Below are 14,027 nucleotides of genomic sequence, written 5' to 3'. Positions count from 1 at the left end.
AGTAGCTCTCCTTCTGTCACATGCGGTATATCCCTAGCTGGGTATGAGCTGTTCACCCCTGAAGGTTGTCCGCTGTGCATCCCCCCATGATTCACCACTCCAGCGCGAAGTGGTGGAGGCACGACCTCGGCACCTCTGATGAAGTGGTGTCCCAGTTTGAAGTACAACCAAGCCAATTTTCTGTTCTGTAATTTTACATTTTTACCTGTAATTTTACAATTTTACCTGCAGAGGCAGGTCCCCATTGCTGGTGTCTGACCAAGGGGTTGTTGGGGAGTGCTGGCTTTCTCTGAGGGATGCCTGCAGCAGGAGTGCTGCCTGACAAACTGCTGCTGGGGCTGAGTGTCCTCGGGGTGGAGGGGTCTGCACCAGGCAGCAGAGGAGCATGAGTGGGCCACGAGAGGTGGCCAGCTCCGCCACATCTCCCGAAGCACCAGGACAGTGTGAGGAGAGGATTGTCCTGTGGCTTTGTAACATCTGAGGGAGGCTATCCCCACTTTTTGCGCATTCTTTAATGCTTCTGGATGGGGCAAGGCAAGTTCTCGCAGCTGAACCCTGGTGTGGAAAAGGACAGCAGCTGGGGCAGAAGGGAGTGCTGCAGCACCCCTGTGAGACCTCCCTCACCAGGCAGACTAACAGCCAGGAAATCAAACACCCACAGGAACTTGGCAACCTTTAGCAGCCCTACACCAGGTCCCTAAAGCTGCTACCCTCAGAGCATGCTCAGTCTCTTCTACACTGAAGCCCAAGTGCAGACCTCTAACTACACACCCACAGCTGACAAGAGGGGGACGTGAAGAGTAGGAACTGGAAGAGCCCACGGGACACCAAAAGAGCCCACAGGGCACAGCAAAGAAAGAGGCAGCGGCAGACACAAAGTCAGCCTACGTGGGGAGCACAACCTGCGCCCACCAACAGCTTCTGCTGCAGCAGGCCCTGCTGACACTGTAGGCACTGAATTCCAGGCAGTGTGAAAGGCTCTTGATGTGAAGGAGAAATGAAAATGCATAAGTGTATGACATAGTAGTTTACCTCAGAAGACCTTCAAGTCCTTCCACTGGTGGTCAGACATAGTCATTGACCATGAGGGGGATTTTTTTTTTTTTCCAGCAACAACGGCTTAAGTAACATAGCGACTTAGATGCATCAAAAATGCTTTCTGCTGTGGCCATGAAATATGTCACTGCTCTTTGTGCAGGGCAGAGTCAAATTCCAGGTACCTGTCCAGGAGGAACATCAGGGTAAGCAAATGTCACACGTCGGCGTGTGATGATGCACTATGCATGCAGCAGTAAGGATGCAATGGGAGTTTAAACATTTATTTTAGATTAGATGCACAGGATTAGCTATAGGCTTCAACAACTCACCAAGTCTTCAATTCAACTACTTTAATGTCATTAGGACATGGGGCACCGGGAACTGTTTCTCCAGTGAGGAATCACTTCCCATCTTGTGCTCCCCAACTGGACCAACGCTGTCCTTTTTCACAGGAAGAATTTTCCCCGCCAGTGAGTTTTGCAATTCTAACTTCGCTTTACTGTTTAATCAAGATGAAACAAATACCTTAAAGCTCTCCTACCAGTCCCAGAACAAGTATAGACGCAAGAGTCAGAAACACTGTAACAAGCACCTGCAAAGCTGCAAAACTGATTCCTGTCAGTTTTTACTTGATCCCAGGGCTCCATCTGCTTTTGTTTTCTGTTCAGAAAGGGGAAAAGTCATTTCCAGCATTGTACTGCTGAGGTAGAAATGTGTCATTCTCGACAAGGTCCGTAAAGAAGATTTAAGCAGAGCTGTTTTCTCTACACACATTCATGCGGGCATCTCTGCTTGAAATGTGGAGTTTGCGTCTCTTGCCTGCACAGCTCCTCGACATCACAAAATAAAGTTTTCTTGGGCATTGTCATGCTGAGGTGTTTCCACTTATTTCACTGCATCTGGTAGCACGTAGCCTTTTCCAGAAGACACTCCAGCTTTCAAGGCTGCTGGCCAGCTTTGGGTCTCATAGTAAGTTGACAAGACATCAAAGACTGTCAGGAAGAGAGAGATGTACCGTGCTGTGATACCAGTATCAATAGCAAGCTCTATTGCCCCACTGGCTGCAAAACTTCAGGAAATTATAATAGCTGATGACAGAGAAGGTTATCACGGGGTCTGCATTCCCTCTCGTTTAAGATCTGATGAGTGTTTGAGGCAGCTTATCTAGGAGCAGATGACTATTTTGAAGATAACTTGGGGGAGCTCTGGTGAGAAAAAGCAGAGGCTGTGTCCAATACAGGAAGGTGACCCTAGTCACCGTTGTGACTAACTCGTACTGACGGTCTGTGCTGCTGATGACAGTACATCCATGTTGGATCACACCTACCATGCTTCCGCCATCGCTTCTCAGATGCTGCATCTCCATGTCAGGGCTCCCTTGGGACACACTGGTCTCTAGCAGCTAAGCTTGGTGCTCTGCAGCGTCCTCAGCCACCTCCTCTGCCGCTGCTGACAGAGATGGCAACAAAGTGCTCATGCCAGAGAGCTGGCTAGAACATGAGCCCCTCTGTGGTCCCTAGCAGAGGTGTTCACATTACAAAGCCACAGGCTGCCAGCAGAGGTGGAGGAGCATGGGCACACCCTTGTGTGGTCACCACACAGAGCCATCACAGTGGTATGGCACACTAACACCCCACCTTGGTGGTGTGAGCCCTGCCTTGACCTGACATCTTCTGTCCTTCTCCCTTGCCTGGGACCTTGTGTGACTTGTAGTGACAGCAGCCTCCTCACATCTCCCCACACCCACCATCTACTGCTCTCTGCAAAGCAAGAGCAATGCAAGTCCTGCTCCTCTGAGAATGGGCTGATGCGCAGAAGCACACAAGACCTTACAATGGGGCAGCAAGGATAAAACCTAGTAAGAGAAACCTCTGCTCCCCGTGCTTTTCCCCTTACTCAGCACATTTTGAAAATTCTGCTGCTTGACAGTCTCCCCCCTTCCCATCCCCAGGCAAGTGACAGGATGTGGCTCAGGTCTCACCTTGATTAATTGCCAGTGTCTCCGAGTGGTAGTTCTTGGTGTTGGCAGTTTTCACCATGTACTCACGGATGGGGAGGCGGGCTGTTTGCAAGGACTGCTCCTGTGCCCTTCGCAGAGTCAGCTTCTGCAGGGGAAACAAGAACAAAGTGACCAATGTGCACAAACCTGCACGTGCAGAGCAGGTGCATCATTTTGGGTACTGGGACAGCATAACAGCTACGAAGCCAAAACCTGCTCATTTCACCCAGACTGCTGCAGTCTGTCTAAGCTTGGTGCTGGATCCAGGCAGAACCCTGAGGAAAAGCAAGTGGTGACACAACAGTGATGTCTCAAACCGAGGCAGCAGCAGCACTAGTGCTACCAATGGACGACTCTGGTCTCATCAGAGAATGGGGCAGGCAGCACCTTCAGGTTCCCGCAGGCTACTACCCACCTTGTGAATACTTTCATCCACCAGGCCTCCAAGGACATACACTTTACTTGGATCAATATCTTCAAGGACTAGAAACAAGACAAGCACTTGCTCAGCACCACACAACAGTAGAATCTTGCACCACACCTTCCCCCAAGCAAGACCCCACGCCCATGGCAGGAGAGAAAGATGAGGCCAGAGTCACCCTTCACCCCAGAGCCTCAGGCCGTGAGGGAGGCTGAGGCGTCAGAGACAGAAGTGTCCACCCGAGCCCACAGGCGGAGTGAGCGGGGGAACAGACATAGGCTGAAAGCTTGGGGTGACAGAGAGACCGCTCACTGCTCCTGTGAACCACTGTCTGTTCTGAGACCTGACCCATCAGTCAGTCTGAGACGCCTCCCCACTCCCAGGGTCACCTATAAAACCTTCCCCCACCAGACTCTTTATCAGAGTAAGACACGTGTAAAACAAGAAAGGGATCTACGTCCCAGGAATGTGGCCGGTTAGGAATGGAAAAAATAAACACACCAGCAAATTAAGCTATAAAGGGAACATTGTCTGTAGCTCCAGCATTACTTTAGAGAAAGATGTAATTTAGACTGTATTCAAAGCTGCCACAGCATCTCCGCTTTGCCACTTATTACTATTACAAACTGCAGGGGTTCTATGCTCAGGTTTTAAGTTAAGTCTGCTGCAGACGACACACAGCCCTGACTCGAAACCTCATTCCCTGTCGAAACAGATTGAGATATGAATAGATTTAGCATCAGACCTAAGTAGACAGTATATCTCATGCAATTTGAGACAGTGAATGCTTGGAACCGAATCATCTGAAGTAAGAAATAGTCTTTAAAAAAAAGCTTAAAAATCAACTTTTTGCCCTAGTTCCCCTGTGACTAAAGCAAGCATATATACCGTTCTCAGAGTCAGGAGTGAGATAAACAATTGCATCTAAAGGAAACAGGTCCAGGTAACTTTCTTGAGTTGTATCCATCTGAAAAATGCAAGATGGGAAAATAAGCCCATTAGCCCAAATTCCAAGCAAAATCCGCTCTCAGACACAGACATATACTGGAAGTGACACTACTGCCTTAGCTGTTTAAACTTCTACAGACAGAGTGGGAGAGTGGGTTTTTTTATTTGGAAAATGTTTCCATATGGGCACTGAACAACACATATCTCAAAATCCATTAAATTCTCTTCTCATAAAAATCCCTAGACATGGTTTGAGGAAGGGGGATCAGCAATAATTGCCTGATTTCAAATGAGATTCTAATTCTTGAGAGATTCAGGAATCTCCACTTTAGGTGGTTTTCGCCCCTCACCATTACCAGGTGCAGCCCCACAAGGCTCAATGTCACTGCCATAACTCATACGTGTGGGTCTCCTGCTTGACTCAGACCAAGCTCGGTACAAAAACTCAGGACAGGAACGCGTGACCTGCCCAAAGCCTGACCACGTGTCTGCCTGTCCCCAGTATCACAGGTCTCTTTGCAGAAGGAGCACCTGGAGAAGGAATTCTCCTGCAGGCAGGAGGGACACGAACTCCAACTGGGCAGCCTTGCACATCACCCCATTATCTGTCAGTTATTGTCTCCTGCCAAAGGGCAAACAGATCTGACCTTAACCACCATCCCTGAACGGCATTCCCACCATCCCAGCCCACTTCAGCCTGTCCTGGGCCAGCACTGTGGCCACAGGATGCTACAAGCCTTGAAAGCACTGTGGTCAGAGACCCTTACCAAATAATTGGAGAAGCCGTCGTTCATGCGAAAACACTCCTCATAGATCAACGATCCCACCACAAACTCCGTCAGACAGAGCCAGAATGGCTTCTCGGCCCGCCTGTTTGCCCCATAAAGTCTCCTGATCTGGGAGGCGAGGCGGCTTGTTTCCTTCCAACAAATAACAAGCCCAGTGACCCACAAGCCATGGAGCAGAGGGTAACACGGCTCCACTCTGGGCCTGCAGACATCCATCACGCTTGTGTCACCGGCTGGTTGCCGAGGCAGTTCTGGGGAGCACAGCTCAGCTCCTTTGGGTCTGAAGGAAACCCAGAGAGCTAGGCGTGCGGCCAGCCCGTGCTGGAGACCTGGCAGCCCTGGGGGACGAGCAGAGGCGGGAGGGATGGGAGCCCCCAGGGCTGAGCCCAGGCGAGCTGCTGTGTGTGTATCCTCACACAGCACAGCACGAGCCAAGCTGGAGGGTTCCTCAGTTTCCCAGCAGAGCGTGAACACACCAGGGACCTGCCCCAGCCACCTCCTCCCCTCGGTCCCACTTCAGAGGGCTCCCTCTGCGCCCTCCCCGCCATCAGCGCAGGGCAGGACACTTTTCAGAGCAGAAGCAGAGGGACGGGTGGAAGAGAGGGGCAGCCGCCGCGCCGCAGTGAGGCACGTCCCCTGCACTCCCGAGCGGTGTCCAGGCCGCCGCCGGCCGGTCCCCCGTACCTTCTGCGACATGCAGTGGGCCAGGCCGAGGTCCACGCAGAGCCGGGGCCCCGACGCCCGCGCCTCCAGAAGCCGTTCCTTCGCCAGGGCGGCCGCGACCCTCCCGCTCTCCCGGCCGACAGCGCCTGGGAGGCAGAGCAGAGAGAGGGCAGCGCCGGCCCCGGGCCCCGGCTCGGGCCCCTCGGCAGGGCCGCCCCGCTCCGCGCCTCACCTGAGCTCCCCGCGCGCCGGGCCCGGCTCCGCTCCCGCTCCTGCCAGCGCTTCCTCCTCTTGGCCGCCAGGACCCGCTCCCAGCGCCTCAGCTTCCGCAGCGCGTTCCTCTACGGGGCAGCAGGGCCTCAGGTCTCGGGCCGCCTCCGCCGCCGGGTCGGGCCCGCCGCCTCCCGCCCGCCCCGCGGCACCTACCGAGCATGGCGCCGCGCCGCCCGCCCGCCCCGCGCCGGGGCCGACGGCCAAGGGCTCGATCTGCAGCAAACGGAGAGCCTCGCAGGCCACCGCCACCTCCCCCTCAGCCTCCGCCGCCAGGCAGCCGCCATCGCCGTCGCCCGCCATCGCCGCCGCCGGCCGCTCCGGGGCGGGGCCTGGCACGGAAGGGGCGGGGCCCTGCTGTGGAGCCGGGCCCGGGGGAGGTGGACGGGGCGGACCGGGCCGGGGGACGGCGGGAAGGCCGGGTTGGGGGAGGCCCTTGAGGGCAGGACGGGCCATGAGCGGCTCCCTGCTGCGCGGGCTGCGGCTGTGGCCCTCCCGCCCGCCCGTGAGTAGGGGCTCGACCCGGCGCGGGGGGGGGCGCCCCGGGCGGGAGGAGCCGCCTCGCGGGGCCGGGGCAGGGGCTGGGGCCGGGTCGGCGGCAGGGCCGCGGTGTGGGGGGAAGTCCGGGCGGAGGTGGCGATCGGGCGCTGTCAGTTCCTGCCTCGTCCCCCCGGGCGGCCCGGGAGCGGCGGAGCAGGGGCGTCCCATCGGCCCCGGCCTCTGCGGAGCCGTCGGGTCTTGATGCCACCGGTCCCGCCCCGCGGCCGTTCCTCCTGGCTGGCAGAGGGGGCGAACCCGTCCCGCCGCGGCGCTGTCGCCCCGTGTCACGCATCCCGCGGGCTCCGGTCACCGGCACTCGCCGTCCCATCGAGACTCCTATATGGGCCGAACGCAGCCCCCGGTCCCGAACGTGGTGGGAATCCACGCTTTCAGTGGCCCTAAAGCTACTTTTTGCACCCCAGTGTTGCACTTCTCCCCTCAGAGGTTTAGTTTCTGAGAAGGTTTCCCTGTTTATACTTGCTTTAGTGTTTTTCTCATAATTTTCAGTGGTGGTACCGGGATATGTTCTGGTGCACCATGTAAAGCTGTTTCGGTGTCCTCCATCCTCAGCAGCCAGCTGAGATGTCTGTGCCCGGTTATCTCTGTCACTTGCTTATGCTGCAGTAGCGTGTTTGCATTTTGGGCTAGAATTCAAATGTAAGCCAAGCAAGAACACTTGGCAAATATGTGATCCAACAGGTTTAATTTTGACCCCAAAACTGTGTTGGACATGGTGTGGTGGTGGGGATGACTGGGGAACGTGCAGAGGTCCTAGGAACACTTGGGATGGCTGTGGTGTGTGCCGGAGAGCTGGGAGGACACTCGAAGTGCCCCCCGAGCAGGGTGTCCATTCCTGCACTGCCCAGCGCTGACTTTCTCTGCACTTTGGCCCAGCCCCACCATCCATCAGATGCAGCTGCAGCGTAAAGCCCTTTGGGACAAGGCAGATGGCTAACGAGATCTGTAGCCTTGGCGCTGCGAGACCACAACTTCTTACAGTAACATTACAAAATAGCATTACAAAGGGTGATACAGGCTCGTCGGTACCAAACCCTTTCCAGTGGTTCAGGCATAACATTGCTGTTTGCTTCTGGTCTCCAGAAGCCCTGATTCTGGTGCCATTGATTGTTCTGCAGGAGAGGAGGTGGCTTTGCCTGGAAGAAGGCTGATTGGCAGAAAAAAAAAGGGCTTTAATTTATTCTTTGTACTCCTTTGTTGAAGGAGGCCTGTTAGGGCCACTGCTGGATGTCCGTGTGATGTTGCTCTGTGCAGATTGGCAGGAAATAACTTTTAAGTTTGGGAGATGCCGCAGGTTGGTGCAGATGGGCTGATGCGAGGCTGGTGAGGACTGGAAGGGGGAGAAGTGGCCATGGCCTGCAGTTGAGATGGTGCGCAGGCGCAGGGCGAGGGGAGGTGACACTTGCCAGGTGCCCACACAGCAGCTTAGGGCTGCAGTCAGGAATGAGACCTGGGTTTCCTTTCCCAGAACACTGACTGCCCTGCTAATGGAGTAGTGAGGGGCTCGCAGCAACAGAGGTGCCCGAGCCCTGTCAGAAAAGCAGGAATAGCTGAGGAAAAGTCCTCCATCTGCAGGCTGCTGAGGCGATAGTAACAAACTCCTTCCTCCTTTCTTCCCAGCTTGTGCCTCTCCTGGCCTCAGGGGGACTGCGGAGGTGGCTGAGGGTGGCATACAGCACCAAAAAGGAGAACACTGCAAGACCCATTGGGCGGTACCCAGTACCCAATAAGAAGGACATGCCATATGACATCGTGGAGCTCATGGAGGAAGTAGAAATGAAGGTAAAGGAGTTCTGCTGCAAAACTCTGCCAGTGGAAAGGGTCTGAGTAGGCCATACATGCTAAGAGAGCAGTTCTGGTTCAGTTAAGTGTAACAAACCTGATGGGGGACTGAGGTAAGCAGCACTTCTTGCAAAGCTCCTTCCAGTTTTCAGGATGGGGATTTTACTGGAAATCCTGCAGTGTGTTGACACAATTGTAAGGTTCCCTGGTTCCATGAGACTAGCGGGTTGTTTCAGATGGTGTCTTGTGCATGGGGTTAGCTGGAACACTGACATATATTTGTTTTTCTGGGAGAGCATCTGTGTTTACTTGAGACACTATTTGGAGTGTTTTTAACAATTTTAATGGAGAGAAAAAAAGAGCTGTTTTGATGACAGTATTAAAAGGCTTAGGGGGTATTCCTGCTTTTGAGCTTTGACTTTTTTTCTCCAAAGTTAAACAGGCTGCACAGTGGCAGCACTGTAAGCCTAATGAAGAACTGTGTATAAGGGGAAAAAGGGGAAATTGGACAGGAGTTTCCTTCCCTGCTGTTGCAGAGAAGGAATGCCACGCAGCCCTTCCTGACTAAAGGCTAAAACACCAGCAGCCACAGTTCCATGAAGACTTCTCCCTTCCAAGAGCTTCCTTCCAGGGGAGTCTGATCCATCCCTCCCTGCCTTTGCTGCCAGCCTGTTGAATATATGCTCTGCTGCCCTTGCAGTGGCCCTGGTGAAGTCTGCATAATTACGAAAGGAGTCAGCAGACTTGAGGGTAAATATGATATACAAAGGAAGAGTCAGCTCAAATGTCACATGCTGTGACACAAACTCCTGTGTGTCAGTGTGCTGAAGGGGCCAGCACAGCCCAACGTATAAGATCCAGTCAACCCAGCAGCCTTGGATCTCCAAATGGTGCTGCCAACCTCTGTTGCCAAAGGTTCCTCAGTAAACTAATGGGTTGTGGATGAAGAGGGAAGACCCTCTGGTTGCTTAACTAACAGTAGACACAGGGGTGATACAGGAGGAAGGCACATGTAATTGTGTGGCAGTGGAGGGAGGTTGCAGAGGGGTCTGTGACACGTGGGCTACTCTCCTTTGCCATAAACACCCTGAAGAACAGCAGCTGGTTCTGGAGGATGGAGCAGATGGAGCTGCAGGATGGAGCCCGCAGGCAGCGAGCACAATCACAGCAAACCCAGACCATTTAGAACTGCCATTGGCAGCCAGACACCGAGTCTGAACCTCTGCTGATAAATACTGACTGCGGGGACCAAGGTGCGGTGGGTGCTGCATCGGCTGGACCTGCACATGAGTGGCAGCAAGCCATTCTCTGGGAAAGGCATCTGCATGCCATCACAGAGATGGACCAGGCATTGGCAGCTACTGGGAGCAGAATGGGGAGAGCAGCAGAGCAGCATTGTTATGCCAGCACCTCAAATGGCGTGCTGTTCGGATGGGGCTGGCCCCATCTTCTGTCCTATGAGCTCAGAGGGAAGAGGAGATTTACAGGTTTAGGATGGTCAAATGGGTGTAGCAGCATCTGTGGAGAGAAAGCAAGTGGAGACAGCCTCTCCATTTGGAAAGGAGCTTGCCGATGTGACTGTGTCATGGCTGAAGTGAGCAGGGCAATGCTATGAAACCGCAGCAACACCTAATTAGGAACCACATCATTACATGTTCAGTCCTATGTATAAATGGGCTCAAAGGGGAAGAGAATGGGTCTGCAGAGATTCCCCTTCACTGCTGTGCTAACAGATTGTTAAGCCTAGTGCATTAATGTCACCCTCTGTGCTCTGTGTTAAGTTACATTTCCTGACTTGTTTTTCTTTTTCCTTGAACAGACTGGATTTCTGCCCAATGTGTTCAAAGCCATGTCTCACCGACCTGCTGAATTCAGAGCTTTTTTTGCTTATTACAATGCCATTATGAACAAAGACACAGGTAAACCATACAACCACCTGAAAACTGCCCTTCCTTTTGTAGATGTGAAACGTTGCTAGAAGTGACATTTCTGACATCCTCAGAGGTATTGCCTCACGTGCCTTCTCCAAGCCCCTAATAACAGTTGGCAGAGGCTGGAACAGCGCAGCTCCAGTTGCGTACAGCTTCATAGTCTTTAGGCTGTGGTTACAAAGCAGCTCCCAAGCCAAGCTGTGCTGCCTCGCTGTGCCGTGCTGTGACCCTGACGCCGAAGGGAAGCTGAGCCGAGCAGAGCAGGATGGTGGTTTCATGGGCATGGTTCCACATGGCTGGAACAAGGCGAGAGGGGTGGGTCTGGCAGTGGTGGCCAGGCCCAGCCAGGAGTCTGGATGTCCCAGGCAAGTCCAAGGGGACGAGGGAGATCCAAGAGCAAGCCAGGAGGCTGGCTGGGGCTTCAGTCATGTCCCAGACCGGACATCACGGCTGCAGCATGGCCCAGGCAGGGTCACAGCCAAGGGCCCAGCACGAGACAGCCCCCAAGGGAGGTGCAGGTCCCTGCTGAGCCTGCCTGCAGCTCTTGCCTCCACAGCAGTTCTGGCCATGGGCTGCCCACAAGCGGTGCATGGAATTTGGTGAGGGAGGTTGTGCCCTCTGGGCCCTGACGCGCTGTGCTGGGGACATTGAACCAGGGGGTGTCTCTGCCCCGAAGCAGCAGGGAGAGGACCAGGGTGCTGGCTGCACACTGGGATGTGGGGATGAGGGAGGACTGGCTGCAGCAGTGCCCTGGGCAGGGCTGTAGGGAGCTCTGCACGGCTCTCCAGCGTTTGAGGGAATGCAGTTTGAGGACAGCCTGCTCCTCCCTCATTCTTCCTATGGTACAGGGCACTGAGGGGTCTATTCTCACTGCTTTTGCACTGAAGGTGCATTAGTAAAACCAGGATTTTGTAAAAATAAGGTGGTGCATGTAGACTGCAGGAGATGGGGGGCTTGGGAGGAGTGTCTCAGCAAGATCTGGAGGCAGCAAAGAGTGCAGCCTTATGCCTCTCCCACATGGTTTGTGCAGTCTCTGTGTGAAGCTTTCTGCTCTGCTTGTGCTGCTGGAGTGAAGCTGTGACCCTAGCTGTACGAGGGTCTGTTTTTCTCTTCTCTTTCCCATGCTTTCATTTTTGACTTGAAGAAGAGTAGGACTATTTTGGATCCTACCCTTTTCAGCATCTCTCCTGCAGTATCACAGCGTGTCCACCTGCTGGCACTGAATCAAAGCAATACGGCCCCTTCTCCTGACTCCTTTTTACCCAGGAGGTTTTAGTAGTGTCTTTCATTCTCTTAGTAGACACTGTTTTTATGTAAATAATTTTCAAAGTCCAGTAAAGCAGAGGCTTTTGTGGGGAGGAGGTTCCCTGTGAAGTGTAGTTTTGAAAAAAACCTGCTTCTAATGATCTTACAGAAGGCAAAGAGCATGAGTGCTGCACAGCCGGGTAAGTTCCTCAGATCTTGTGCACAGTCCTCTTGTGAAGCTCTTTGTGAAAATGATGAGGATTGATTCTGCGTATAACAAAGCACAGCCACCTTCTCCAGAGCTTCTCTAGAGCAGTCACAGGGCTAGACACTCCAGAAGTTGTGGTTTGTCTGTCTGGTGGTCACTAGAAGTTCTCAAAGCCCCAGTCCTATGGTACCTCATTATTGCTTTTATTTTTTTCTTTCTGCCTTCAAAAGCTGTCAATAATGCTTTTACTTGCTAAAACCTGCTTAGGGGGTTTTAGAACACTGCATGCACTTCTCTGTAAAGCAGCAATAAAAGCATCAGAGGAAGAACAGACAACACACTCCCTAGCCATTTGGCTCTGAGACATACATGGAGAAGTACTAACCGAGCTTCCTGCTCGGCGAGTGAGTAATTTTGCTGCTCTGAGTTTTCCTGTTATGCAGAATTTTTGTTTCCTTGTTGACCAAATCTTGTGTCCCTCATGCTAATTATGAGCGACTATCCAGGTAAATTGGTTGCACGGATGGTCATAAAACGACAGAGTGGTCTGGGTTGGAAGGGACTTTTAAAGATCATCTAGTCCAACAACCCCCTTGCCATGGGCAGGGACACCTTTCACTAGATCAGGGTGCTCAAAGGCCTGTCCAACCTGACCTCAAACACCTCAGGGGTGGGATACCCACACCTTCTCTGGACAACCTGTCCCAGTGTCTCACCACTGTCGCCGTAAAACATTTTCTTATGTCTAATCTAAACCTACCATCTTCCATTTTAAAACCGCTGCCCCTTGTCCTGTCACCCGGGAGCTTTGGTTGCAGCGTCTCCCTGCGTGCTCTCTGGAACTCTGTCTGAACTGGAGGCAGCTTGTACCCAGAGCTCTCCCCTCCTTGTTTCCCCAGTGATTCTTGCTGTGGTGACATTTTTAATGGCAAAGTGTGTTAAATCTTTTGCTGTCCCTGTAGGGCGACTGAGCAAGGCAGACAAAGAGCTCATAATTGTGGCTACAAGTGTGGTGAATAGATGTCCCTACTGTGTGATTGCACATGGAGCACTTCATCGGATATATTCCAAGCAGCCAGCACTGGCTGACCAGGTCAGTGGGGTGACAACAGCGTGCACCCCACCTCCTTCGCGTGGTCCTGTGGAGGTGGGAATGGCCCTCTCACGTGTCTGCTTTTCTCACCTGAAGTTTTGACCCTTAATCTATATTTTAAGCCTTTGATCTATGTGGTTTCCAGCAATCTTGAGCAATTTTGACACGTCTGGGGGCCCCAGTGCAGTACCTGTCCCACAAGGTTTATTGGTGAGCAATGGCTGGTGGGGTCAGGACCTCGAGGAGGGGTTTGTATATCCTCATCTACCTTCCAAGCAGGGTGCAGGAGGGATGGTTGACCTGCAGAGCATTCATCCTCCTGCCCACATTCTTTGCTATTTTAATCTGGGCTGTGGAAGAACTCCATACAATGGGGAGCTGCAGCATCCTGGCGGCGCTGGGTCCTGTTTTGCAGTTTTGGCTCACCAAAAATGCCACAGTCCCTGCGAAGAGAAGGGCGATAAAATAGATGAGTGTTTTGATGGTAGCCAGGATGTCTGGTTCAGGTCCTGACTAAGAGCTAACTCTGGCTTGTGGTGCAAAGAAGGTGGCCAGCCAGGTAGACTGTTTGCTGGGTCCATCTGTGCTACATCTGGTTTCTGCTTTCTCTTAGGTCATTGTGAACTGGAAACTGGCTGATCTGAGTGACCGGGACCTGGCGATGCTGGAGTTCGCCCTTGCAGTCTGTCGAGCTGATAACATCACTGAGGAGCATTTCCAGAAGCTGGAGAGGCATGGTTTTGACCGTGAAGATGCCTGGGACATAGGCATGATTTCTGCTTTCTTTGCCATGTCCAATCGCATTGCTCATTACATCGACCTGCGGCCCAACGAGGAGTTTTATGCCATGGGCCGGACGCCCCGCGGGGAGCAGGGGGGGTCGCCGAGCATGCCTGAAGGGCCGCTGACGCCCGCGCACCCCGAAGATTGATCATGCTCCTAATTCGCAACCTCCTGTGTCTTATTTCCGAGTGTGTAAGGGGTTAAAAGGTTAACGGCAGCCACGGGGAAGGGTGGGCTTCCCTTCCCCAGTGCCCGTGCCGACTGCGTGCTGCGGGGAGGTGGCGGCTGTGGGGGCCTCGG

The 14,027-nt window shown here is 53.4% G+C and overlaps 2 protein-coding genes across 3 annotated transcripts; one reads left to right on the top strand and one right to left on the bottom strand.

Moving 5' to 3' along the window:
• Positions 1-1,304: 1,304 nt before the first annotated feature.
• On the bottom strand, positions 1,305-6,430 carry TRMT10B (tRNA methyltransferase 10B). 2 transcript variants are annotated; one of them, XM_074166556.1, is made up of 8 exons: positions 6,284-6,430; positions 6,090-6,198; positions 5,879-6,003; positions 5,174-5,326; positions 4,347-4,425; positions 3,453-3,520; positions 3,020-3,143; positions 1,305-2,030 (listed from the first exon to the last, which is right to left on the bottom strand). In XM_074166556.1, the coding sequence occupies exons 1-8, from the start codon at positions 6,428-6,430 to the stop codon at positions 1,924-1,926; spliced, it is 912 nt and encodes a 303-aa protein (XP_074022657.1). In that variant the 3' UTR covers positions 1,305-1,923. The 2 variants fall into 2 exon arrangements, with proteins under 2 accessions (XP_074022657.1, XP_074022658.1); XM_074166557.1 differs by having other exon boundaries at positions 6,296-6,430.
• A 72-nt stretch (positions 6,431-6,502) lies between these two features.
• Positions 6,503-13,892, top strand: LOC141477564 (uncharacterized). The gene is made up of 5 exons (XM_074166772.1): positions 6,503-6,632; positions 8,306-8,467; positions 10,287-10,386; positions 12,814-12,944; positions 13,558-13,892. The coding sequence occupies exons 1-5, from the start codon at positions 6,582-6,584 to the stop codon at positions 13,873-13,875; spliced, it is 762 nt and encodes a 253-aa protein (XP_074022873.1). The 5' UTR covers positions 6,503-6,581; the 3' UTR covers positions 13,876-13,892.
• The last annotated feature ends 135 nt before the right edge of the window (positions 13,893-14,027 follow it).

This window comes from Numenius arquata, chromosome Z (assembly GCF_964106895.1).
Source record: "Numenius arquata chromosome Z, bNumArq3.hap1.1, whole genome shotgun sequence".
NCBI classification, from domain to species: domain Eukaryota; kingdom Metazoa; phylum Chordata; class Aves; order Charadriiformes; family Scolopacidae; genus Numenius; species Numenius arquata.
This window is presented reverse-complemented; position numbering and strand designations above follow the sequence as displayed.

What these genes read in the sequence shown, in the direction of transcription:
- TRMT10B (XM_074166556.1), bottom strand. Translation starts at nt 6,430, where the DNA reads ATGGCGGGCGACGGCGATGGCGGCTGCCTGGCGGCGGAGGCTGAGGGG. An exon ending in GCGGCGCGGCGCCATGCTCG is followed by an intron (nt 6,199 to 6,283) that starts GTAGGTGCCGCG and finishes GCTGCCCCGTAG; the next exon opens with AGGAACGCGCTGCGGAAGCT. An exon ending in ACGGCTTCTCCAATTATTTG is followed by an intron (nt 4,426 to 5,173) that starts GTAAGGGTCTCT and finishes TGCATTTTTCAG; the next exon opens with ATGGATACAACTCAAGAAAG.
- LOC141477564 (XM_074166772.1), top strand. Translation starts at nt 6,582, where the DNA reads ATGAGCGGCTCCCTGCTGCGCGGGCTGCGGCTGTGGCCCTCCCGCCCG. An exon ending in TGGAGGAAGTAGAAATGAAG is followed by an intron (nt 8,468 to 10,286) that starts GTAAAGGAGTTC and finishes TTCCTTGAACAG; the next exon opens with ACTGGATTTCTGCCCAATGT. An exon ending in CATTATGAACAAAGACACAG is followed by an intron (nt 10,387 to 12,813) that starts GTAAACCATACA and finishes CTGTCCCTGTAG; the next exon opens with GGCGACTGAGCAAGGCAGAC.